The sequence below is a fragment of the Pogoniulus pusillus genome, chromosome 16 (assembly GCF_015220805.1).
Source record: "Pogoniulus pusillus isolate bPogPus1 chromosome 16, bPogPus1.pri, whole genome shotgun sequence".
In the NCBI taxonomy this organism is placed as follows: Eukaryota; Metazoa; Chordata; class Aves; order Piciformes; family Lybiidae; genus Pogoniulus; species Pogoniulus pusillus.
Window position 1 is genome coordinate 23,324,037 of NC_087279.1, and position 26,947 is coordinate 23,350,983.

Genomic DNA, 26,947 nt, shown 5'->3' on the forward strand with positions numbered 1-26,947 from the left:
GGCATCCTCTGGCTGTTAATGCAGAAGAAAATATGTATCAGCTTACACCTAGAGTGTGGTTCTACAGTGTGTTTTTTCCTCCCAGTAATGCTGCATTAAGCAGCTCCTCCATCTCTGATGAGTGACACATTTGTGAAATAATGGTTGCATGCTAACTTTAAAATCGTTTCCAAAACAAGATGGTACTGAGTTATCTGACGTGTTTGGTCTGAGAATCTTAGAAGCTGTTGGACTGTGCTTGATTTTGCATCTTTTCAGAGTGAATCTGATTGAGGTGCTGGAAGGTGACCAGTGAAGGGTGACGAAGCTGGTGAAGGGCCTGGAGCACAGCCCTGTGAGGAGAGGCTGAGGGAGCTGGGGGTGTGCAGCCTGCAGCAGAGGAGGCTCAGGGCAGAGCTCATTGCTGTCTACAACTACCTGAAGGGAGGCTGTAGCCAGGTGGTGTTGGGCTCTTCTGCCAGGCAAGCAGCACCAGAAGAAGGGGACACAGGCTGAAGTTGTGGCAGGGGAGGTCTAGGCTGGATGTTAGGAGGAAGTTGTTGTCAGAGAGAGTGATTGGCATTGGAATGGGCTGCCCAGGGAGGTGGTGGAGTCGCCGTGCCTGGAGGTGTTGAAGCAAAGCCTGGCTGAGGCACTTAGTGCCATGGTCTGGTTGATTGGCCAGGGCTGGGTGCTAGGTTGGGCTGGATGATCTTGGGGCTCTCTTCCAACCTGCTTGATTCTATGATTGGTTTTTGCAAGGCTATCAATGTGATTGTATAGCATAGCAGATATGGTATCTTGGTTATCTTTCAGTGCAATGTGAGTTAGGATCAGATACAAGTAGAATATTGAGAAAAATAATCAGCAAGTAAGAAATTGGTTTCTGTCATTTAACATATTGGTTGGGTTTTTTGCCTGTTTGGGGTTTTTTGATTGGGTTTGGTGGGTTGTTTTGGGGTTTTTTTTTTTGAGTAGTTAATGTGTCAGAAAACCAAGTAATAGAAATCAAAAGCTTCTTTTACTGAAATTCTTGAGACAGTTCCTAATAACTTTGTGAAGTGGGGAGAATACCCTTTGAATCTGGGTTACTCTGCTGAGGAAATGCCATTTATCTCTTTTTGGAGGGCCGCTGCAAATGCTGCCAAAAGGAGAAAGAGACATCATCTATACAGTGTATGTAAAGGTGAACCATACCAAGTACTCCTTTCATCCCTTCAGACCAAATCCCTAGTAGTGTTGGGTATCCAGAGACCTCAAACTCTACCAAAGTTTGGGTCAACAGGCTTCATTTTCCTGCATATGCCAAAGGAACAAAAAGTATTCCCAGTAGTCAGTGTGTGGATGTTGGACTGTTGAGACAGCCATGTAAAATAGCTTGGAAAACAGCTTTCAACAGAATGATTTCCTGGGAAGAGTGGGGAAATTGTCCATTTCATTCCTATTCACTTGGAATGACTTCAGAAACATGTTAAAGGAGTTTAAGTTGCCTCTGACAACTGGAAGGCTTTGGTGGGCTTTGATTTGTGAGCAATTTGGGGGGGTGTTGATGTTTTGTTTAGATAATTTGTTTGTTGGGTCTTCTCCTTTATTTTAATGTGTCTGTTCTGATCTTCTAAGAGATGGCACTCATCCTGCCCCCACTGGTACTGAGAGGAAAAGACTTAAGTGAATTTCCTGATAGGCAGCCTTTGCTTCATAAAGATGCCTGAAGATGACTTCCAGAAAGCAGTTGTGTTTTCTGTTTAAGCTGTGTTACACAAAGCACCTGTCTAGAAGTCACACTTGCTGCAGAGCTCCTGCTCCATGCTGTAGTTTGTGGTTTACAGAGGAGGTTGGAACCAAATTCACTATCTGTGTTGCCTACCAAAGAGAGTGTAACATCTGCTTACATAATCAGTGGCCAGTTTTTGTCTTAAAGATACTTCTTCTTGTGGCTAAATGATTGAAGGAAGTTCTTTACTGCCAGCTGTGCTAAGAGATTCTAGGGAAAATGCTGTTGTCTGTTCTGTGCCTGTAAGAGTCTGATAATGTTTTGCATCTAGTCTGGGGAGAGACCTCTCCTTGTCCTTTCCTTCTGTAGAACCTGCTTTAAGAGCCAGCTGACTTGATTTGCTGTGGTTGGCTATTTCAACACCACTGTTTCCATGGGCTCTTTGGAGAAGTCGAGCTGGTCAAGGGAGGTGATTCTCTCCCTTTACTCCGCTCTGCTCTGACCCCACCTGGAGTACTGCATCCAGTTCTGGAGCCCACATAACAAGAAGGATGTGGAGATGCTGGAGTGTGTCCAGAGCAGGGCCACAAGGATGCTCAGAGGGCTGCAGCAGCTCTGCTGTGAGCACAGACTGAAAGAGTTGGGGCTGTGCAGGCTGGAGCAGAGGAGGCTCCCAGGTGACCTTCTTGTGGCCTGCCAGGATCTGAAGGGGGCTACAAAAAAGCTGGGGAGGGACTTTTTAGGGTGTCAGGGAGTGCCAGGAGTGGGGGGAATGGAGCAAAGCTGGAGATGGGGAGAGTCAGCCTGGATGTGAGGAGGAAGTTGTTGAGCATGAGAGTGGTGAGAGGCTGGACTGGGTTGCCCAGGGAGGTGATTGAGGCCCCATGGCTGGAGGTGTTTGAGGCCAGGCTGGATGAGGCTGTGGGCAGCCTGCTCTAGGGTAGGGTGTGCCTGGGCATGGCAGGGAGGTTGGAACTGTCTGCTTCTTGTGGTCCCTTCCAACCCTGACTGATTCTGTGGTTCTAAGTCCAAAACACATTGACTCTTATTTGGGGAATTTCTTAATGGTTCTGCCTGGCCATCAGCTTGTGCCCTGAAACACAGGACCACTACATCATTTGCTGGGATTAAACTTGCAAGTCTCATCTGTTGTTTCTGTGGCCTTATTTTAATGATCCGAAGTGTTAGCTTGATAGCCTTGGTGATAAGAATGCTATTTTTATCCATGGAGTAGGTAGAGCACAGGAGTAAAATCTTCAGTGCCCTGTCAACGTCTCTCATCTGAGGCTTGTTTACAACTGCTTGGGATGAAAAAGGGCTCTGTGCATCACTGCAATTCTCTGTTCTCCTGCTGACACCATCGAGAGTCAGCATTGATAACCATGGCGATGTGAAGGAAGGCTCCAGCTCCTGTCCTGGGCAAGGACCAAAATCACACTCTGGGTAGATGGTGCTCTTCATTGTGACATGGGAGGATGTGATGGTAAGGGGCAGCATCAGCAGTCTTATTTATAGTTTAATCACACTAAGAGTTGTCCTGCTGTCCTGTGAGTAATGCTGTGAGATCAAGGCTTCACAGGAAGCACTCTGTTGTTTGTCATCACAGTGATTCAGAGTGATGTCACCAACTGACAGGAGCATTTGGGCTGTCTGCACTGTTCTGGTGGCCCTGCAGTACCCTTTCTGGGACTCCTTTGGCATCTTTCCCCAAGTGCTCGGCGCTATCGCTGGAAGCAAAAGCTTTTGAGCAGCTTCCAAACACAAAGTGGTGCATTGTGGGCCAGCGCAGGGAAGACTGGCTCAACAAGTTTGGCAGCAGTGGCTTTGGCTTCCTGCCTACCCTGGATAGGCACCAGTGTAGGCTGCTCTAGTCTCTGAGCAGGTTTGAGCCGAAGACCTCAAGCCTAGGTCCTGAAATCTGCGCGTGTGCAGCTGCTGTCTGGCAAAGGATCTGCTTCTGTTACAAGCCACCATTTGGTTATCACAGATGTGTTTGCAGTAGTTATGTTTTGTCTGCTGTAGGAAAGTGGATGTGTTGTGTTGTGTTTTATCAGTGGACTGGAAGGTGGTAAAGGCTACAAATTTGTTATCATATCAAAGGATCCCCTTTACCTCTCAATTTTCTCTTGTCTATTTGATCTTACTTGCTGTGGTTACTCTGAGTCATCTAGGGGCAGTTGCTTGTGCTATGAAATGTTCTTTTCTGTGCCTTTATAAGATACCAACTCTGCATGTTCTTCACTGTGCTTCTTGCTCTCTATGTCTTCTGTGACATCTCCTCTACAGACCTTTGCAAACAGCCCTGGTCTTGTGTCACAATTCATCAGGACCACTCTTTGAGGTCTGTGGGGTTCTTGGTATGCAGGACACTGTTGCCTGTGTCTCACTGCATAGTCATACACCCAAAGTGTCTAGTCTTCTGTCAGCATAAGGATAACTTTGCCTTGCTGCATGTATCATCAGGTTTATTGAGTTTACATCCTTTTTGATGTGAGATGTCTAAAAATTTAAACCCATTTTGCTTCCTACCTGGTTGAGAAAATGCCTTTTTTTTAACCTCCTCGTGTGTGTTTAGGTCCATACATATATATCCATTTACCTTCTTCCCAAGGATAACAAGAGTGCTGTTAGCTGTGGAAGGACCAGAGGAGAGAATTAGTTTTAATATTTATCTGTCAAAAATGTTGGATCAAACCAAGTCAGTACATTAGGAAGTCTGAGCAAATTCTTCCCTTTTATCCTTGTGTTTTGCTGAGGGTATTGCCTTCTGTGTGTGTCACAAGGTGGGTGGTGTTCTGGTTGCCTTGCAGAGGCCTAGATCATGAAAGAGCAGAAAAGTTGCTTAAAGCATGTCAGCCATCTCAAACCCTCTGCATGTATAATATGATCTAAATTATCTTTGTATATATATATATAAATCACAGCATCACAGGTGGGCAAAGCCCCTCAAGATCACCAAGTCCAGCCTAGAACCCTGCTCTACAAGATTCACCTTAAACCATAGCCCTAAGCACCACATCCAAACCGTCCTTAAACACATCCAGGCTGGGTGACTCCACCACCTCCCTGGGCAGCCCATTCCAATGCCAATCACTCTCTCTGACAACAACTTCCTCCTCACATCCAGGCTAGAACTCCCCTGGCACAACTTCACACTGTGTCCCCTTCTTCTGTTGCTGCTTACCTGGCAGAAGAGCCCAACCCCACCTGGCTTCAGCCTCCCTTCAGGTAGTTGTAGGCAGCAATGAGCTCTGCCCTGAGCCTCCTCTTCTGCAGGCTGCACACCCCCAGCTCCCTCAGCCTGATGTGCAGAGGCAAAGCCTACAATTGTTATTTAGAATAACTTGAAATTCCATAGCAATAAAAAATGATATTCAATTCCAAGAAGTTTTTAAGCTGAACTGGATTTGTGTTGTGATAAACACCCAGCAGTGGAGCTGCTGACTTTATCCTGTGAACAGGTAGCCTGCTTACCTATTTAGTTGCAATAACCAGGGTGGACTTAGAATCAACCAGGTTGGAAGAGACCTCCAAGATCATCCAGTCCAACCCAGCTAACATTCATTTAAAGCCTGGCACTTCTGAACATATAGGTCTCCTCTTGGAAGGGAAGCTGTGACAACTGCAGCTCTCTATGTGCTGGAATCTATCATTTGTGGGAAATAAAGATTTAGGGCTACCAGTTCCTCAGCTAGATAACCAAAATAGTCTTTTTTTAAGGTATGCAGTAGTCAAGTTTGAAATGCTTTGTACCATGGCACATGTGTTCAGATACAGCAGAAGTGGGCCAGCTCTTCCACTGCACTGTAACAACAGAACCCTTTGTGTCATTTCTCACTTTATCTTTTAATCTTATTAAGTATCACAGTGCTATTGGTTTGAGTTTTTTCCTAGCTATAGCCCATTGATAGGTCTGTTGCTGTGCAAGAGAGGTGGTGGAGTCATCATCCCTGGAGGTGTTGAAGAAAAGGCTGGATGAGGCACTTAGTGCCATGGTCTGGCTGACTGGCTAGGGCTGGGTGCTAGGTTGGACTGGCTGAGCTTGGAGGTCTCTCCGAACCTGGTTGGTTCTATGATTCTATGAACTTGCATTTCTTACTTTTTCTTTTACTGTGTCACATCAAGTGCTGGTAAATGTGGAAAGCAGAGGAGGTGAGCTTCAATGGGTGAACTGGTTGTGCCTGCAAGTGGAGAGGGGTGCAGAGACTGAAGCTGGTACGTGAACATCTACAGGCATCCCTTTACTCCTATAGCTGTGTGAGATGGGATTGAAATACTCTTGTTTCTGAAGTGGATGTTTCTGTGTGTGGAGAATGGGAGTGGCAGGGGTGGGGTGGTTTTAGGTAGCTGGGTTGCTTAATAAAATGCTGAAATATAGTTCAGTTAGCAGGTCATCTCTGTTACTTTCCTTGACTTTATAAATATTTATTGGTTTATATGTTGATTTGCTCCCTGAGGTATCAGGTGCAGGGTGTAGAGTATGGAGGGTATTCTTTGTGTGAGGATGCTTTGTCTTTGAACAATTAAAGAGTAGGGCCATGCTGCTGTCACACAGGGATTTGGGCCACAGCAGGAGGGAAGAGGAGGTTGAAAGATGAGCACTACTAGTTTCCTATGTAGCAGAAAAAATAATGTATCACCTGATGGTATGTTTAAAAGGAAGACTGCAATAATGCCATAATGCAAGAGAGGCAGAACTGTCTCTAGTTCTTATTGTTACTGGTTTGAGAATCATAGGATCAGGCAGTTCCAACCCCCCTGCCATGCCCAGGGACACCCTACCCTAGAGCAGGCTGCCCACAGCCTCAGCCAGCCTGGCCTTAAACCTCTCCAGCCATGGGGCCTCAACCACCTCCCTGGGCAACCCATTCCAGCCTCTCACCACTCTCCTGCTCAACAACTTCCTCCTCACCTCCACTCTGACTCTCCCTACCTCCAGCTTTGCCCCATTCCCCCCAGTCCTGGCACTCCCTCACAGCCTATAAAGTCCCTCCCCAGCTTTTTTGTAGGCCCCCTTCAGATCCTGGCAGGCCACAAGAAGGTCACCTGGGAGCCTCCTCTGCTCCAGCCTGCACAGCCCCAACTCTTTCAGTCTGTGCTCACAGCAGAGCTGCTGCAGCCCTCTGAGCATCCTCCTGGCCCTACTCTGGATGCACTCCAGCATCTCCACGTCCCTCTTGTCCCAGGGGCTCCAGAACAGGATGCAGTACTCCAGGTGGGGTCTCAGGAGAGCAGAGTAAAGGGAGATAATCACCTCCCTGGCCCTGCTGGCCACACTTCTGCGGCTGCAGCCCAGGCTCTGGTTGCCCCTCTTGGCTGCAAGGTTTCTCTTTATAAAAACAACTACTGAAACTGGTGTTTCTGGTGTCACTTCTTGGGTTGGGTGTTTTTTATGTATTAATACTAAGCTAGTTAGTTTTCTCCTGTCACAAAAGATGTAGCCATGAGTGCAAGGCATTCCTCTAGTTCTTGATTAGTAAGAAAAGACACAGCAATATTCCCATAACCTGGGGAGGAATAACAAACTGCACCAGGACAGGCTGGGAGGTGACTGCTGGAGAGCAGCCCTGTGGAGAGGGACCTGGGGGTCCTGGTGGCTAACGAGTTACCCGTGGCACAGCAATGTGCCCTTGTGGCCAAGAAGGCCAATGGGATCCTGGGCTGTGTTAGGAGGAGTGTGTCCAGCAGATCAAGGGAGGTTCTCCTGCCCCTCTACTCTGCCCTGCTGAGACCTCATCTTGAATACTGTGTTCAGTTTTGGGCTCCCCAGTTTCAGAGGGACAGGGATCTGCTGGAGAGGGTCCAGTGGAGAGCTATGAGGATGATGAGGGGACTGGAGCACTGCCTGATGATGAGAGGCTGAGGGACCTGGGGCTGCTTAGTCTGGAGAAGAGAAGACTGAGAGGGGATTTAATGTTTATAAACATCTGAGGGCTGGGCGTCAGGAGAGGGGGGGACAGGCTCTGCTCACTGCTCCCTGGGATAGGACAAGGAGCAATGGATGGAAGCTGCAGCACAGGAGGTTCCAGCTCAGCACAAGGGGGCTTTCCTGGAAGGGTCCCAGAGCGCTGGCACAGGCTGCCCAGAGAAGCTGTGGAGTCTCCTTCTCTGGAGCCTTTCAAGGCCTGTCTGGATGTGTTCCTGTGCTAGATTGTATGGTCCTGCTCTGGCAGGATGACTGGACTTGATGATCTCCTTGGGTCCCTTCCAACTTCTAACGTCCTGTGATATAAATCTCTAAGTGACTGTAAGTTGCCGTTGCTCTACTTCCTCAGTTATTGGGCACCAAGACCCAGCCAGCACCCAGTTGGGTTGCTGATACATGTTCCATAGAGCTACATACATAGACAGTTACATAGAGAAATGTGGCAAAAATCACATACCATTTTTTCTCTCTCAAAAGCATGTCTAGATAGGAGATGAAAGAGGGTGAGGAGCTTGGAACACCTTCAGCACTTCCAGCCGTGATGTGCCAAAACACTCCTGCTGCAGTGAGCAGCTTTATGTAAATGGGGAGTTTAGGTATAAATAAAGCAAGCTTCCTATTTCCTGCTCCAAAAGTACACCTGCTGCAAAGTACACAGTGATATGTGTCAAAGAGAAGTACCGAACCTGTTGATGGTAAAATAACTCATAGTAGTAGCATGCTTTAGGGTGTTTGACTTTTAAGATGCTATTTTCTGGGTGATTAATTTGAATCAGTGCTGTGTTTGTGACTAGTTACTTAGGCAGAACTTCCCACCCCCCATAACAGACACTTTTTCTGCATAGTAATGGAACTGTTTCTGTGTACACTTTCCTGTTACATGAGTCCTGATTTCAGTTTTGCTGTGCAAACTTCCATTCTTTCCTTTCCTGAATTCTGTATTTCGTCGTAATGACAAAATTCAGCTCTGAGGCTTCCTTAAGCTATTTCAGATCTGTGGCAAACAGGTGTTTATTTTGACACAAACCCATAAATAAGGATTTGTTGGCCTCCCTAAAACACAGCAGTGGCACAATGAGATTTGTGTCACCTAAAAATAATGCACCGCTTTGAAGTTTGTTGTGGGGTTTTTTTTTTACAAGACAAATTGTGTTCAGCACCTAAGGCTCTGAGGTGACTTTATTGTGACCTTTCAGTATCTTGAGGGGGTCTATGAGGAAGCTGGGGAGGGACTTTTTAGGATGTCAGGGAGCGATAGGAACAAAGCTAGAAATGGGTAGATTAAGACTGAATGTTAGGAAGAAGTTCTTCACTGTGAGGGTGGTGAGACCCTGGACTGGGTTGCGCAGAGAGGTGGTGGAAGCTGAGGTATCACAGTATCATCAGGGTTGGAAGAGACCTCACAGATCATCAAGTCCAACCCTTTACCACAGAGCTCAAGGCCAGACCATGGCACCAAGTGCCACGTCCAGTCTTGCCTTGAACAGCTGCAGGGACAGCGACTCCACCACCTCCCCGGGCAGCCCATTCCAGTATCCAATGACTCTCTCAGGGAAGAACTTTCTCCTCACCTCCAGCCTAAATCTCCCCTGGCACAGCCTGAGGCTGTGTCCTCTCGTTCTGGTGCTGGCCACCTGAGAGAAGAGAGCAACCTCCTCCTGGCCACAACCACCCCTCAGGTAGTTGTAGACAGCAATAAGGTCACCCCTGAGCCTCCTCTTCTCCAGGCTAACCAATCCCAGCTCCCTCAGCCTCTCCTCGTAGGGCTGTGCTCAAGGCCTCTCCCCAGCCTCGTCGCCCTTCTCTGGACACGCTCAAGCATCTCAATGTCCCTCCTAAACTGGGGGGCCCAGAACTGAACACAGTACTCAAGGTGTGGTCTAACCAGTGCAGAGTACAGGGGCAGAATGACCTCCCTCCTCCTGCTGACCACACCATTCCTGATGCAGGCCAGGATGTGTTTAAGGCCAGGCTGAACGAGGCTCTGGACAGCCTGATCTAGTGTGAGGTGTCCCTGCCCATGGCAGGGGGGTTGGAATTGGATGATCTTTGTGGTCCCTTCCAACCCTCACTGCTTCTATAATTTCTCTAGTATTAGTGCAGACTGGCTGGAGAAATTGACAATATCCTCAACTCTGAAAACTCATTGATGAGCAAATGGGAATAGTTTTTGCAGATGACTGACTTCATTCAAATTGCTGATGAAAACCTGATGTAACAGAATGCAGTGTGTGGGAGGAGACTTTCAGCTGCTGAAAAGCTTTAAATATTCTATTTGTGTTTCATTGAGAAATTTGTTAGCCTTTCTACAGACAATCTGCTCTAAACTTGCTCACTGAATTTTTGTACTGTTCTGTATAATAAACTAAGAAAACCTGTTTATTAGTTTGGAAGTGCAGGGTTCTGCACTTTGGCCACAACAACCCCAAGCAGCACTACAGGCTGGGGACAGAGTGGCTGAGAGCAGCCAGGCAGAGAGAGAGCTGGGGGTGCTGGTGGATAGTAGGCTGAAGATGAGGCAGCAGTGTGCCCAGGTGGGCAGCAGAGCCAATAGCATCCTGGGCTGGCTCAGGAGCAGTGTGGGCAACAGGACAAGGGAGGTTCTTCTGCCCCTGTGCTCAGCACTGCTCAGGCCACACCTTGAGTGCTGTGTCCAGTTTTGGGCTCCTCCATTCAAGAGAGATGTTGAGGGGCTGGAAGGTGTCCAGAGAAGGGCAATAAGGCTGGGGAGGGGTCTGGAGCACAGCCCTGTGAGGAGAGGCTGAGGGAGCTGGGGGTGTTTAGCCTAGAGAAGAGGAGGCTCAGGGCAGACCTCATTGCTGCCCACAGCTACCTGAAGGGAGGCTGTAGCCAGGTGGGGTTGGGCTCTGCTGCCAGGCAAGCAGCAGTAGAACAAGGGGACACGGGCTGAAGCTGGGCCAGGGGAGGTTTAGGCTGGATGTTAGGAGGAAGTTCCTGGCAGAGAGAGTGATTGGCATTGGAATGGGCTGCCCAGGGAGGTGGTGGAGTCGCTGTCCCTGGAGGTGTTTAAGCCAAGCCTGAATGAGGCACTTAGTGCCATGGTCTGGTTGATTGGCCAGGGCTGGGTGCTAGGTTGGGCTGGCTGAGCTTGGAGGTCTCTTCCAACCTGCTTGATTCTATGACACTATGAATGAAAGATCTGACACACGTTTTCTGTTAGCTTTTCCAAAAGGTAGTGTGCAGCTGAATTTGTATACAAAGAATTTAACTAAACACTCAGATGTCTGCTGGAATTTATGTTTTATATGTAATTACAGGAACATTCAAATCTTAGGAGCCTAAAATTAGAACTCCCAGCTGCACGCTGGGCTGCAGGTGCACGTGTGCATGACACATTTCCCTTTGCTATCTGCTGCTCAGCAGTGGGCACGATGCAGAAGTTTCCCAAAGCTGTTAAATACGGGCGAACAGGAGACTTAGCAGCTGTCAGTGCTGCGTTCTGCACCCTCGCAGGGGGAGGGAATGAAGATTGCAGGATCCTTGCAGTGACTGTGTGCCTTGCAAAAACGGTTTGCATTTGCCACTTGGGTGTGCATGGAGTGCTACTGCCTGCAGCGTGGGGGAAACCTTTTTGCTGGAGGTGAGGCCAGAGGGGGGCAGTGGATGGGATTTTGGAAATGCATCGTGGCTGGACCCACAGAAAACGTAAGCTGGGAGAGATGAGGTAGGTCTTTCTCCTTCACCCTGTCAGGTTTCGTTGGGTCAGATTCTGCCTTCAATTTGGGAAAGTGAAGTAAGAACTACACAACTATAGCTTTGGAAAAATACACTGGCTTGAATTTAGAAAGGGCAGAGAGAGCTCTGCTTTTAGGCTTCAAGCATTGTAATGCTAGTGGAGATTTATGGCAGTGATCAACCCTTCTAGTGCAGCTCCTGTGCCTAGTTAAACTAGATTTAGAGCTTTTTGGTCTTGAAGTGAATGTCATTTCTTTGAGCCAAAACTTTGAGGTTTCAATATTCTTAGGACTTCAATAAAATGCTTTGTAATTGCTCTGTTTGCCAAAGTGGAACAGGCAGAAGAAACATTTAATCAAGTCTTCAGCTGTTCCTTCCTTCGTCTGATCAATCAGCAACTGCATGGTGAAACAAATTCATGCACTTGTGCTCAGAAGGCAAGGAGAGCTGTGCCTTTTCCAGCACCTCAGGTGGCTGGGTTTCAAAGCTGCATGTGCAGAACTGTGAGTTAGTTCAGCTAGAAAGCAGAGGTGGCAAGGAATTCAAAAAAGAGCAGGTAACTTTGCAGAACATACTCTAGCAGTGCTTCCTTCTGACCCCAAGTGGAACAGCTCCGCTATGAGAACCTCCATTTGTTTGCCTCTATTTTGTATTCACAAAAGAGCCTTTCGTAGCAGGAGCACAGACCTTATGGCACAGGTTGTGGATTGTTGGGGGGTTATTTTAAAGGGTTTTCTGTATATAAATGTGGTTGATTTATGTTTGGGTTGTTTGCTTATGCCTGTGTTCTCTCTAGGCACCGTTCTGTTATGCCTGCCTATATGGTTCATAAAATACTTGGATTCCATGAGAATCACAGAGTCAGCCAGGTTAGAAGAAACCTCCAAGCTCAGCCAGTCCAACCTCTCCCCCAGCCCTATCCAGTCAGCCAGACCATGGCACTAAGTGCCCCAGCCAGGCTTGGCTTCAACACCTCCAGGCATAGAGACTCCACGACCTCCCTGGGCAGCCCATTCCAATGCCAATCACTCTCTCTGCCAGGAACTTCCTCCTCACATCCAGCCTAGACCTGCCCTGCCACAACTTCAGTCTGTGTCCCCTTGTTCTATTGCTGCTTGCCTGGGAGAAGAGCCCAACCCCACCTGGTTACAGCCTCCCTTCAGGTAGCTGCAGACAGCAATGAGCTCTGCCCTGAGCCTCCTCTTCTGCAGGCTGCACACCCCCAGCTCCCTCAGCCTTTCCTCACAGGGCTGTGCCCCAGGCCCCTCCCCAGCCTTGCTGCCCTTCTCTAGACACCTTCCAGCCCCTCAACATCTCTCTTGTATTGAGGAGCCCAGAACTGGACACAGCACTCCAGGGGTGGCCTGAGCAGTGCTGAGCACAGGGGCAGAAGGACCTCCCTGTTCGTGCTGCCCACACTGCTCCTGAGCCAGCCCAGGCTGCCATTGGCTCTGCTGCCCACCTGGGCACACTGCTGCCTCATCTTCAACCTACCATCCACCAGCACCCCCAGGTCCCTCTCTACCTGGCTGCTCTCAGCCACTCTGTCCCCAGCCTGTAGTGCTGCTTGGGATTGTTGTGGCCAAAGTGCAGAACCCTGCACTTGGCCTTCTTAAATCTCATCCCATTGGCCTCTGCCCACCTATCCAGCCTGTCTAGGTCCCTCTGCAGGGTTTCCTACCTTCCAACAGATCAACACCTGCTCCTAGCTTGGTGTCATCTGCAAAGTTACTGATGCTGGACTCAATCCCCTCGTCCAGATCATCAGTAAAGATATTGAACAGGACTGGGCCTAGCACTGACCCCTGGGGAGCATTAATACCTAAGTGATCAGTACTTGAATTTTTGCAGGGAAGTATGTATATTTTACTAGCATCTGTTGTTTTGGTTTAAAACTTGTGTCAACCAGAGCACTCTGATGTGATTTTGGTTATTTTTATTTACAGTATCCGTTCAGGAATACTCTTGCACAGTACACAATAAAACATTGGGCAGTAGTTTAGGTTGATTTCACCATGAATAAGTATACAAAAGCACATGTGTGCTCATGAGTAGTGATAAGCACTTGACAGCTCTGGAAAACAGCTTGCAAAAAGAATGTTTTAGTTGCAGAAAGTGAAGTATTTGTGTATGAAAGGTAAGTTTTGAGGTGCTACCTGAAGCAACTTCTTTTTGTAACATTCATATAAATTAAGGGACTCTATGACTTGGAATTGATGGGAGCTTTGCTTAGGATAACCAAGTTAGATACTTTGTAGTGCTGTTTGTGCCTGCTTATGGCTGAGATCTTCTTGCACATGAAGATTAGTTGTTGTTGACAACTGGTGTCAGCCCCAGCTCTGGCAAACCTCACTTGGTGTGCAGAGTTCCTGGCAGAACATTAGCTTTTTGAGCTGACCTGGCCATTAGCTGGCTTCTATCCAAGCTCAGCTTTCTGTCTGAAATCTGCCCTGGTTTGGTGCAGGTTTCATAGAATCACAGAATCAAGCAGGTTAGAAGAGACCTCCAAGCTCAGCCAGTCCAACCTAGCACCCAGCCTTAGCCAATAAACCAGACCATGGCACTAAGTGCCCCAGCCAGGCTTGGCTTCAACACCTCCAGGGATGGTGACTCCACCACCTCCCTGGGCAGCCCATTCCAATGCCAATCACTCTCTCTGACAACAACTTCCTCCTAACATCCAGCCTGGACCTGCCCTGGCACAACTTGTGACTGTGTCCCCTTCTTCTGTTGCATGTGGTCCTTGGTGCTGCTTAGTCGACTTCCTTCTCCCTCTTTGTGCTTCTCCCCCAGATCACAAGCTCTTCAAAACAATAATTAGTCCACTTTCAGATATTAAATCAACATTCATCTTTTCCACAACTATAAAGGGTAAAATGATAGTAGCATTTTTTTTCTATTGTGACAGGATATGGCCATACCTGGAACAAGTGTTTTAAGTGAATGGAGGTGGCACAAAACATCTTTTCCTTCAAGGCATCAACTAGTTTTAAGTGACAACAGGCATGGGGGTGGGGGGGGATGTTGCTCCCCTTTTTTGATCTTCTTTTTTCCAGATACTAGTAAAGAATTGTGTATCTTAAATAAATGTTCTAATGAAAGCATGCCTGCACCTCAGGTTAAAACAAGATGTACTCACATGTTTTTTACCTTAGTATGATCAAGGCTAATTCTTCTCTAATGAGAAGAGAAAACACAGCCAGCATAGAGCAAGTGTGTTCAAGATAGCTGTTGTGGACATTGTTTGAACTTACTTGGTCCATGAAGTTCAAACAATTCAGATTTGGCAGCATTTCAAAACAATGGGCTGTGTTTACAGTTTCCTTATGTAGTCCCTCCAGAACAATTCCCTGATGTCTTAGCGGAGAGCCTCGGAATCAGCACCGGTGGGTACACTTGTGTGGGGTGGAATTGGATCAGACCCCAGTAAAAGGAAAACTGAATTCTGTATCTGGGGACTTGTCCTTGAGTGCTGTGTCCAGTTCTGGGCTCCTCCATTCAAGAGAGAGGTGCTGGAAGGTGTCCAGAGAAGGGCAGTGAAGGTGGAGAAGAGCCTGGAGCACAGTCCTGTGAGGAGAGGCTGAGGGAGCTGGGGGTGTGCAGCCTGCAGCAGAGGAGGCTCAGGGCAGAGCTCATTGCTATCTACAACTACCTGAAGGGAGGCTGTAGCCAGGTGGGGTTGGGCTCTGCTGCCAGGCAAGCAGCAACAGAAGAAGGGGACACAGTGTCAAGTTGTGCCAGGGTAGTTCTAGCCTGGATGTTAGGAGGAAGTTGTTGTCAGAGAGAGTGATTGGCATTGGAATGGGCTGCCCAGGGAGGTGGTGAAGTCGCCGTGCCTGGAGGTGTTGAAGCCAAGCCTGGCTGGGGCACTTAGTGCCATGGTCTGGTTTATTGGTTAGGGCTGGGTGCTAGGTTGGGCTGGCTGAGCTTGAAGGTGTCTTCCAACCTGCTTGATTCTATAATAGGGAGTCATATCTGTTGAGAGCCTTGTGAATCAATACCAGTTCTTGTTTAGGGTGGATTTGGATCAGACCCCAGCAAAAAGAAAACTCAGTTCTGTGTTTGGGGAGTTGTGAAGATGGTAGGGGGTCCTATCTGTCATGAGTGTGAAGTTAATAGGCCAGAGCACCATGCTTTTACTGCATCTAATATCAGCTCTAGTGATTAAGGATATTCTGGAGGTAGAGGCAGGTTGGTGTTGTGCTGGAGGCGTTTGTTGTGCTATGCCGTGGGTGTCTTTGTAGTCAAAACAGTCAAGTGTTTGCATCGAGTGTCAGCACAGAGTGTCCATTGCCACACTGCACTAAATGCCAAGCAGTGCATGTGGATCTGTGATAAATCAGACCCGGGCGCTTCAGAAGCAGATGTTCATGCTGGGCTTAGATAGGGAAGAAGTGAGCAAAAGCAGTGTTCTGGCCTTCAAATATATCTGCAGTACTTTTATGTGCTCTTGCCACTTTTCTTCATCGAGTTTTCTATTCTTTTGCCTCAATTGATAGAGTTTGTTCTTTGCCCTTTCACTTCTGGCCATGCTAAGTTTTGCTTTCTCTTCCTCTCAGTTTTCACTCTCCTGTTTTCAGTCATCAGACTTCTACAAAAGAGGCATCTTGTGCTTTGGTCTCAGCAAACAGCCAGGATCAAGGCTTCTCAATTCAAGAGAGATGTTGAGCTACTGGAAGGTGTCCAGAGAAGGGCAGCAAGGCTGGGGAGGGGCCTGGAGCACAGCCCTGTGAGGAGAGGCTGAGGGAGCTGGAGGTGTGCAGCCTGCAGAAGAGGAGGCTCAGGGCAGAGCTCATTGCTGTCTGCAGCTACCTGAAGGGAGGCTGCAGCCAGGTGGGGTTGGGCTCTTCTGCCAGGCAAGCACCAATAGAACAAGGGGACGCAGTCTCAAGTTGTGCCAGGGGAGTTCTAGCCTGGATGTTAGGAGGAAGTTGTTGTCAGAGAGAGTGATTGGCATTGGAATGGGCTGCCCAGGGAGGTGGTGGAGTCGCCGTCCCTGGAGGTGTTGCAGCCAAGCCTGGCTGGGGCACTTAGTGCCATGGTCTGGTTGATTGTCTAGGGCTGGGTGATAGTTTGGACTGGATGATCTTGGAGGTCTCTTCCAACCTGGTTGATTCTATGATTCCTTTACCATATTCCTCTAGAGTTTGCTGTTGTGTAGGAGATCTTGAACCCTCTTTTTTGTGATTTTTATTTTTTTTTCATGTCACTTAACAAAGAAATGTTGTCTTATTAGATGTTAGGATGGATGTCCCTGAAAAGGGACAATGAGATTTGTAGGAAATCTCATGGTTTTTGGGGGTGGGGGGTTAAAAGAACTTCAATGAAAATATACAGTGGAACCACTGAGCTTATCTGTGGTGTTTTTAGCCTGCTTTATTGGTTCTGTTATCTGTAACATTAAGTATTGGAATTGAAAGTACACAGGCACAGTAACTTTTAATGGCCACAAGCATGATTTTCTGTAGTGTGACTCTTGTGAAAGAGAATGCTGGAAATACTAAGGGTTACCAGATAACTTATGTGCTTCTGTGTCCCTCCACAGAAGAGGGGATGACAGCTCAGTCTTGCTAAAGACTACAGCAATATATCATTTAAAATTACCTTTTTAAAGCCACCAAAACTAAGCTGCATTTGAAAGGAGAAGTGAATTCTGGAGGTCACAACATTCAGAGGTTTTGTATTATGAGGGTAAATGAAGTTGGTTTTCTTGATGCTAATAGAATTAATGTCACTAGCAGCTCCTGCAACAGTATTTGTATGTTGATGCTGTGCAAGTGCTGCAGTTATGGAAATATAAATTGAAAGCTCCGGGTCTTGGTTTAAATTTTTAGTTTGACCTTGAAAAACATTCCCAGATGGAGAGAGTTAAATGAACCCAGCTTTGAAAGAGGAACATATGAATCATGGTTGCTAGGCTCTTCCTTGAGAGGCCCAGGCTTTACATTTACAGTGAAGTGTTTCAAAAAGTAATCTTTAAACTCAGAGGAGCAGTGGATTTGAAATGACACTGGTGAAACACTATAAACTTCATTAGACTTTGAAATGGAGAATTTGCATGTCATTAAATAAAATAGGTATAAAGTATTAGACGTTGGAATATCATTTGCAAGACCAGAGAACTTTCAGAAGTGGTTCAAGGGGGAATAGGAAGAACAGACATCCATCTCCTACTCTCGGTCTGTACTTCTTACATAAGCCTTGTTAAAGTGTTCTCTATGTTCTGTGCTCTTCTCTGCCATTCTCATAGCAGTACCACATAGGTGTTTGTCTCATTGGAACACAGAAATTGTTGCCTGAAACCTGCTCTAGCTCTGCTCAACTGAACTGACAGTGAAGCACGTCAAATACGTGGGATCTCATTACATGCCTAAGACTGAGGCTTCTGGGTTGGGAAGTGTATGTTTGGATCTCTTCCAGTTGTTTTAACTGAACTTAGTTGGGTCACACTCCTTATAGCTTCAGATGTATTGATAAAACTAACATTTAGGACTCTGAAGCATGGACACTACTTTTTGCCCTCTGGTGTCTAGGCTGTGACACTTACAGGCTGATCTCCTGTGTTCCTTATGTGCTCAGCAGAGGCAGATTCCAGTGGTACTGGGGGCCCTGTGTGTTTCTCTAACAAAAGAGTTTAAGTAAAGTCTCTGATAATAAAAACCTAGAGTTCATTCTACCTGTATGAGAAAGCAAAAGGAATTGCACGTAGGGCTCTGACTACTCCCTTGCTGGTTACGTTTAGATGCTGCACTATTATCAGCACTGCAGGAGAGTACTGCAGGGGTAGAAGATCTTTTCCACTGGTTTGTGTGACCTGGATGTGATCGTGTGCATGTCTTCCTTTGAAATCACAGTTGTGCTTTTGGGTCTGCAGCAAATCCTCTTTTTCTGTGCTAAGTGATTTTTACTCATATGGTGGTTTGAGTACTTTCTGGTGTATTGGCATTTCTGGGCTTTCTGTCCCTTAAGAGCTCTGATTCAAGGATATGCTTAGCAGCATAAAGGACACTTGTGAATTATTCCTGTTTCCTGGGACCCCCAATGTGAAATAGGGAAAACATTTTTGTTTGCATCAGTTCCTGCCAACTTCACAGTATCACAGTATCACCAAGGTTGGAAGAGACCTCATAGATCATCAGGTCCAACCCTTTACCACAGAGCTCAAGGCCAGACCATGGCACCAAGTGCCACGTCCAATCCTGCCTTGAACAGCTCCAGGGACAGCGACTCCACCACCTCCCCGGGCAGCCCATTCCAGTGCCCAATGACTCTCTCAGGGAAGAACTTTCTCCTCACCTCCAGCCTAAATCTCCCCTGGCACAGCCTGAGGCTGTGTCCTCTTGTTCTGGTGCTGGCCACCTGAGAGAAGAGAGCAACCTCCTCCTGGCCACAACCACCCCTCAGGTAGTTGTAGACAGCAATAAGGTCTGCCCTGAGCCTCCTCTTCTCCAGGCTAACCAATCCCAGCTCCCTCAGCCTCTCCTCATAGGGCTGTGCTCAAGGCCTCTCCCCAGCCTCGTCGCCCTTCTCTGGACATGCTCAAGCATCTCAATGTCCCTCCTAAACTGGGGGGCCCAGAACTGAACACAGGACTCAAGGTGAGGTCTAACCAGTGCAGAGTACAGGGGCAGAATGACCTCCCTGCTCCTGCTGACCACACCATTCCTGATGCAGGCCAGGATGCCACTGGCTCTCTTGGCCACCTGGGCACACTGCTGGCTCATGTTCAGGTGGGTATCAATCAGCACCCCCAGATCCCTCTCTGTCTGGCTGCTCTCCAGCCACTCCGACCCCAGCCTGTATCTCTGCATGGGGTTGTTGTGGCCAAAGTGCAGCACCCTGCACTTGGAGCTATTGAATGCCATCCCCTTGGACTCTGCCCATCTGTCCAGGCGGTCAAGGTCCCACTGCAGAGCCCTTCTGCCCTCCAGCCCAGCCACATCTGCCCCCAGCTTGGTGTCATCTGCAAACTTGCTGGTGACTGACTCCATGCCCTCATCCAGATCATCTATGAAGATGTTAGAGGATGGGGCCCAGCACTGATCCCTGAGGGACACCACTAGTGACAGCTGCCAGCTGGATGTGGCACCATTCACCACCTCTCTCTGGGCTTGGCCCTCCAGCCAGTTCCTTGTTTCACTCGTTTAAAATTGCAGTTGTGTATTGCCAGCAAACATTCACTAAAGAGTGTGTGCACAGAACTAGTGTCAAGGAGTGCTTTATCTTGCAAAGGACGCAGAAGTAGGCAATCCTTTTCTGGCTCTCCTGGCTCCCCACACCTCCACATTCTCTGCAAGCTGGTGTAAAGTCTGCAAGGTACGGTTATGACAGCAGGTTACAGGGTGTGGATTTACAGTTGGTTGGGCATTATACAGTAGTAGCTTGTCTGTGTGCTATTAACAATGTAAATATCAGGCAGTGCACGCTGTTATTGTCCCATTCATCACCGTGTGTTAGTAGTCAAATGGGGATGACCCTGGAGTAGTCGCTTGCGGTGTGGAAACCTCCTTTTTACACAGACATCCCCAAAGAACTCCTGAATGAAATATTAGCAATGACATATACATTTTTTTTTCTTTTTTCCCCCCTCTTATATCTTAATAGTGTGTCACAGAAAGTAGATATTGAAAACCAGGAGTTTCTTTTTCTGCCTTTTTTTTGTCTTCTCAGCAGACATTTACTGGTTTTGCCTAATGTGCAGTAACTTAGGTGTGTCTGTGGTCTTAATACTTTAAAAAAATATTGTTTAAATAAATAAGAGTTGCTACTTTTTGAAGAACAAGTCAGGTTACTAATGTACCCTCAGTGGCAGCAAGGTGCCTGTGACTTACCTAACTGTAGCTCTGATCTATCACGGCCATGTCAGGTTGCCCATGGTGGTTGTATATGTGTCCAACTGCAACATCCACTTGCAGCTATGTGCAAGTATTATCCTTAATTTTAATGCAGCACTAGTGAGGTTTTTGGGAAACCTGGGGCAGACTTTTTCAAGTAATTCATTCTTTATGTTGAGGATCCATACTACAAAGGATGCCCCTAATTCTGCAAGCGGTTGGGCGTGGATGCGTTCTTTTGTCTGTGAAGAACAAAGTGGAGTCTGTGGGGCTCTTACAGGGCTGACAGCCTCATTCTGCCACTGGTTACCTCGTTTTATGGCACCTTGTTCACTCTTAACGTGCAGCCCACTCCATTTAGTTCAAAATTGATCTTCTGTTGTTGAAAAGAAATGTAGATGTTGAAAAATACACATAGACAAATTAACAGCTTTAAACCAAAACTCTGGGATCAGTTCCAACACAGAGGTAAATGAGTTTTAACTTAATTGCTAAGTTGCTGTTAAGATAAATCTTGAGCATTTCTTTTTAAAAGAAATTAAGTCTTCTTATGTCAGAAGCCTTTAAATTGTGTTAGAAGCCTTTAAATCGTGATAGAAACCTTTAAATAGTGTTAGAAGCCTTGAAATCGTGATAGAAACCTTTAAATAGTGTTAGAAGCCTTTAAATCGTGATAGAAACCTTTAAATAATGTTAGAAGCCTTTAAATGGTGATAGAAGCCTTGAAATCGTGATAGAAACCTTTAAATATTGTTAGGAGCCTTTAAATAGTGTTAGAAGCCTTGAAATCATGATAGAAACCTTTAAATCATGATAGAAGCCTTTAAATAGTGTTAGAAGCCTTTAAATCGTGATAGAAACCTTTAAATAGTGTTAGAAGCCTTGAAATCATGATAGAAACCTTTGAATCGTGATAGAAACCTTTAAATAGTGTTAGAAGCCTTTAAATGGTGTCAGAAACCTTTAAGTAGTATTATAAAGCTTTAAATGGTGTTAGAAACCTTTAAATAGTGTTATGGATCCCTCAGCCACACGTGTGGCAGTAATGAATTTATGCTGTTATGTTCACAACTTCCTATTTTCTGTTGTCTGATGGTTAACCTTTTTGGTTGCAGAAATGTCTATACCTTTGTGTAGAAATGGCTGTATTTAATGCTTCAGGGTCTCTGAATGCAGTTTTAACTGTTAAACTGTGTTCATTAAAACAGAAGAGAAAGCACAAACCCAACCAAATTGCAGAACCTCATTTTCTTAGTGAAAGTCTGCAAGTATGTGTGTTATCTCTGAAATCCACACATGCTCTGACATACTGTTATCTCTATTTCTCTCTCTCGTGTAGCTGTTCCACAGATCTCTTGGCAGCAGATGGCTGGACTATAATGCACTGTTAAACAAATAAAAGCCATTAGGCATGTAATACTGCCTGGTAAAAGGCTGCGTGTTTCAAATGATTTAGGAACAAGAATTAAATAGGAAATAAAGTTTGTAGTTTTTAATTCATTTAATGAAATGGGAATAGAAGTCCAAAGCCCTTTCAGAAGACATAAAACATCCCCTGTTAGGTTGTGGTTTGTCACTGGAAGTCAGGCCTTATTTTTGTTACATTCTTGCATCTGGTATAAGATAATCAGTCCTAAATCAGTTTCCTCATGGATGTTTTCTGCAAGTGATCATTCATTTTACATTTATCTTTGTAGGAAGATTTTTTTTTTGGGGGGGGGGGGGGGTTTGCTTTTGTATTACTCCAGCACAAAATTATCTATTGCATTATGCTCATATTTTTCCCCCCTCATTTTCAAAATTGATACAAATGTATTGGAACTGTGATTCACCACTAGTGTCGTGGCTCTGTCATTAAACTGTTCTTTCACTAATTGTCAGCAGCTGAGAGATGCCATTTTGTCTTTTTGTTTTTAGATATGCCAATATTTGGTCTTTGCCCGGCTCATGATGATTTCTATTTGGTGATGTGTAACCACTGTAATCAGGTCGTAAAACCACAGGCATTTCAATCACATTATGGTAAGTGCTTAACTATTTCTAATAATTAAGGGTAAGGTTAAATCAGGATTAAGCCTGGCAGTTTCTTTCTCTCTTTCCATCTTTCTTTCTTTCCATCTTTCCTTCCTTCCTTCCTTCCTTCCTTCCTTCCTTCCTTCCATCCATCTTTCCATCTTTCTTTCCTTCTTTTCATCTTCTTTTCATCTTTCCTTCTTTCCATCTTTCCTTCTTTCCATCTTTCTTTCTTTCCTTCTTTCTTTCCATCTTTCTTTCCATCTTTCCTTCTTTCTACCTTTCCACCTCTTTCCTTCTTTCCTTCTTTCCTTCTTTCCTTCTTTCCTTCTTTCCTTCTTTCCTTCTTTCCTTCTTTCCTTCTTTCCTTCTTTCCTTCTTTCCTTCTTTCCTTCTTTCCTTCTTTCCTTCTTTCCTTCTTTCCTTCTTTCCTTCTTTCCTTCTTTCCTTCTTTCCTTCTTTCCTTCTTTCCTTCTTTCCTTCTTTCCTCCTTCTTTCCATCTTTCCTCCTTTCTTTCCACCTTTCTTCCCATCTCTCTTTCATTCCTTCTTTCTTTCCTTCTTTCTTTCCTTCTTTCTTTCCTTCTTTCCACCCTTCTTTCCACCCTTCTTTCCACCCTTCTTTCCACCCTTCTTTCCACCCTTCTTTCCACCCTTCTTTCCACCCTTCTTTCCACCCTTCTTTCCACCTTTCTTTCCACCTTTCTTTCCACCTTTCTTTCCACCTTTCTTTCCACCTTTCTTTCCACCTTTCTTTCCACCTTTCTTTCCACCTTTCTTTCCACCTTTCTTTCCACCTTTCTTTCCACCTTTCTTTCCACCTTTCTTCCCATCTCGTCCTTCCTTCCTTGCTTCCTTCCTTCCTTCCATTCATCTTTCCATCTTTCTTTCCATCTTTCTTTCCATCTTTCTTTCCATCTTTCTTTCCATCTTTCTTTCCATCTTTCTTTCCATCTTTCTTTCCATCTTTCTTTCCATCTTTCTTTCCATCTTTCTTTCCATCTTTCTTTCCATCTTTCTTTCCATCTTTCTTTCCATCTTTCTTTCCATCTCTTTCTTTCCTTCTTTCCATCTTTCCATCTTTCCATCTTTCTTTCCATCTTTCCATCTTTCTTTCCTTCTTTCCATCTTTCCATCTTTCCATCTTTCCATCTTTCCTTCTTTCCATCTTTCCTTCTTTCCATCTTTCCTTCTTTCCATCTTTCCTTCTTTCCATCTTTCCTTCTTTCCATCTTTCTTTCCATCTTTCCTTCTTTCCATCTTTCTTTCCATCTTTCCTTCTTTCCATCTTTCTTTCCATCTTTCTTTCCATCTTTCTTTCCTCCTTCCTTTCCTCCTTCCTTTCCTCCTTCCTTTCCTCCTTCCTTTCCTCCTTCCTTTCCTCCTTCCTTTCCTCCTTCCTTTCCTCCTTCCTTTCCTCCTTTCCTCCTTTCCTCCTTTCCTCCTTTCCTCCTTTCCTCCTTTCCTCCTTTCCTCCTTTCCTCCTTTCCTCCTTTCCTCCTTTCCTCCTTTCCTCCTTTCCTCCTTTCCTCCTTTCCTCCTTTCCTCCTTTCCTCCTTTCCTCCTTTCCTCCTTTCCTCCTTTCCTCCTTTCCTCCTTTCCTCCTTTCCTCCTTTCCTCCTTTCCTCCTTTCCTCCTTTCCTCCTTCTTTCCAGCTTTCTTTCCATCTTTCCTCCTTTCTTTCCACCTTTCTTCCCATCTCTCTCTCTCCTTCCTTCCTTCCTTCCTTCCTTCCTTCCTTCCTTCCTTCCACTGATGGTACATAAATCATTACATTATAACTAATGCCAAAGAGCATAACCTGTGTGTAATCATTCTCTATGCACTGTGATGCAGTTACGAAGAGAAGTTGTTCCTTTTCGCTCTTGTAATGCCTTCTTGAAATGCTGCATACCTGGAGTTCAGTCTGGAAATGACATCTGTATATTGAGTGTATTTCACAGAGAGGATGGGTAGTGTGTGTGAGTCTGTGTGTGATGGTTTGGGAGCTCCTCGCCCCCCTACTCTTATGAAATCACCCAGACTAGACTCAGCCAGTTGGCAGTTAAGGAATGAAGCTTTACATGCACAGCTTAGCACAAGATACAAGCAGAGAGTTACAATATTTACAGCTATAGGCAGACAGAGACAAGTTAGAAGTAATACAGAAGCACAACTCCCCTCCCAGAAACCAGGGGCTCCCAAGCACACTTCCACCTTCTTTCCACCCCTCTACCTTATCCCAGGGTTTGCCTTATGTGTAAGGTGAGGTTGAAGGATCAGCCAGAGGGGTTGGAAAGCAGAAACAGGGCACCCCCTGTGACGGAGACACACACACACTGACTCTCCTGCTCCATCTTATCTATGTTTTGTCTTCTTGTCTTTATACATCTCAGCAAGCCTATGAGTGAAGCAGACATCACCAGTGTTTCCTTTTCACAGTCTAGAATCTAACTTTTCTCACTCAGATATTCCAATTAGCCTCAAACTAGCCCACTGTGTGTGTCATTTCTCCACGTGTTATTTATACAGATAATTTTTACATGGGTTCTGTTCCTGTGTGAACTGTGAACTTGAGCTAAAAGCTAAACTCACAGAGTTGGTTGTAAATCATGGTCTGTTTGCAATGGCCAGTGAGCTTGCTTGTTTTCATACATACTGATGTTTGTATTTGTTTTACTGCTCTGATGGTTTTGTATATAAACTACGCCAGGAAGCTCTGGGTGCATTGGTTGGTGTTAGTGTTTATAGAGGACTGAGAAAATTAATTGCTATGGAGGTTCAAGTGCTCAATTACCTCTACAAACCTCACTGGAGGAGGCTGGCAGTTCATCTTTTCCACACTCCTCTCAAGGGCAGATACTAACCTCAAACAGTTTCAGGACAGTTTTTGAGCAGGAGGTATTTCATATTCAGCTCTTTGTTCCTGGAGAAATTTAGAAGCAGATTTCTGACCAAGTGCCAGTAATAAAGCATGGACAGAGCATCTTCTTCCCTCTGTGTGGACTTGCATGCATTCCTTTTTTCCAGGCCAGGGCACCTACTAATTGATTGTCTCAGTGTGTGGAAGGGTAGAAGATGGTGAGCATGGGTAGGCAGCCTTTTCCACCTACCCTGAGAACAAAGCATAACTTTCCTTGCATCTTAAATAATCAGGCCCTTTGGCAAGAAAATATATATTCACTGGGCTGAACATGAGGCAGCAGTGTGCCCAGGTGGGCAGGAGAGCCAATGGCAGCCTGGCCTGTACCAGGAACAGTGTAGCCAGCAGGACAAGGGAGGTTCTTCTGTCCCTGGACTCAGCACTGCTCAGGCCACACCTTGAGTGCTGCGTCCAGATCTGGGCCTCTCAATTCAGGAGAGATGTTGAGGTGCTGGAAGGTGTTTGGAGAAGGGCAGCAAGGCTGGTGAGAGGCCTGGAGCACCGCCCTGTGAGGAGAGGCTGAGGGAGCTGGAGGTGTGCAGCCTGCAGAAGAGGAGGCTCAGGGCAGAGCTCATTGCTGTCTACAGCTACCTGAAGGGAGGCTGTAGCCAGGTGGGGTTGGGCTCTTCTCCCAGGCAACCAGCAACAGAAGAAGGGGACACAGTGTGAAGTTGTGCCAGGGGAGGTCTAGGCTGGATGTTAGGAGGAAGTTGTTGGCAGAGAGAGTGATTGGCATTGGAATGGGCTGCCCAGGGAGGTGGTGGAGTTGCTGTCCCTGGAGGTGTTGAAGCCAAGCCTGGCTGGGGCACTTAGTGCCATGGTCTGGTTGATTGTCTAGGGCTGGGTGCTAGGTTGGACTGGACGTTCTTGGAGGTCTCTTCCAACCTTGTTGATTCTATGATTCTCTTGCTTCCCAGAGGCTGGGAAGGGGTCTTCCTATGCTGTACAGAGGTTGAACTTGTTATCTGTGGCACCTCATGTTTGGTTTTATGTTGTAATGCCTCACTGATGTGTGTATACCCTCCCCCTTGCTGCTGGATTCTGCAGTTGTGTCACAGTGACTCACACAGTTGTGTCCACACAGAGAAGGATATGCATTTCAGACATAATTCTTCATTGTTTGCTATTCTGTGGATGGCAGTGCTAATACAATTTGTTGTTGGGTTGTTTGTGTTTCTTTGTTTGTTTGGGGTTTGGGTTTTTTTTAAATGCAGAGTTTTGTGGACATTAATCTCCAGAGTTGTAGGGACCCAGAAGGAAAGGGCATCAGCTTTTCTTCCTCTGTTGCTATACGCTTTCTTTATCAGTCAGGAGCAAGTCCACCTCTTGCCAGTGTGATTCCTCACCTGTCACCAGTTTGGAATGTCTAACAAATCCATCTAAAATATCCTATTCAATGGATTCTGACAGCTATAAATAAATGCATGTGGGAGGACTGAACAGTGCCCAGTTTAGACTGTTGGCATATTGAATCTTTCATCTTGAGGTTAGTAATGACTGAAATGGCTCACGTTGGTAGTGGTGGAGAGCTGTGATATCTGCAGACACATTAGGTTGTCTTTATGAAGTGAGCAGGTGATCTTCAAATACTGTCTGAAAAAGAGGTATCTGTGATTCTGTGAACCAATATTGTCGTTGTTGGCATGACAGCCTCATGGGCAGACTGAAGAAGCAATTCAGGAACTGAAGAAGCATTTCAGGAACTGAAGAAGCAGAGTGTTGCTTCTTGACCGTGGATGTGAAAACAGGGGCTGCTTGTACCAGTCTTTTAACTTCTTCTGTGAAGCTCATTCAAACTCTTCCATAAGCACTACTTACAGTTTAAAGGAGACAGAGTGAAAAGGGAAGTACAAAATGAAGATATGGAAAATATATCTTAAAAG

The 26,947-nt window shown here is 46.1% G+C and overlaps 1 protein-coding gene across 7 annotated transcripts in view; it reads left to right on the forward strand.

Moving 5' to 3' along the window:
• ATXN7 (ataxin 7) overlaps positions 1-26,947 on the forward strand; it is a 198,002-nt gene that overhangs the window by 124,121 nt on the left and 46,934 nt on the right. For 6 of the 7 annotated variants that reach the window (XM_064156998.1, XM_064156997.1, XM_064156999.1 and 3 more), the window contains one exon: positions 22,067-22,171. The exons of the other annotated variant lie outside the window; for it this stretch is intronic. In XM_064156998.1, the coding sequence (XP_064013068.1) occupies positions 22,067-22,171 (105 nt within the window). The remainder of the gene's footprint in view (positions 1-22,066; positions 22,172-26,947) is intronic. 7 annotated transcript variants of the gene reach the window in all.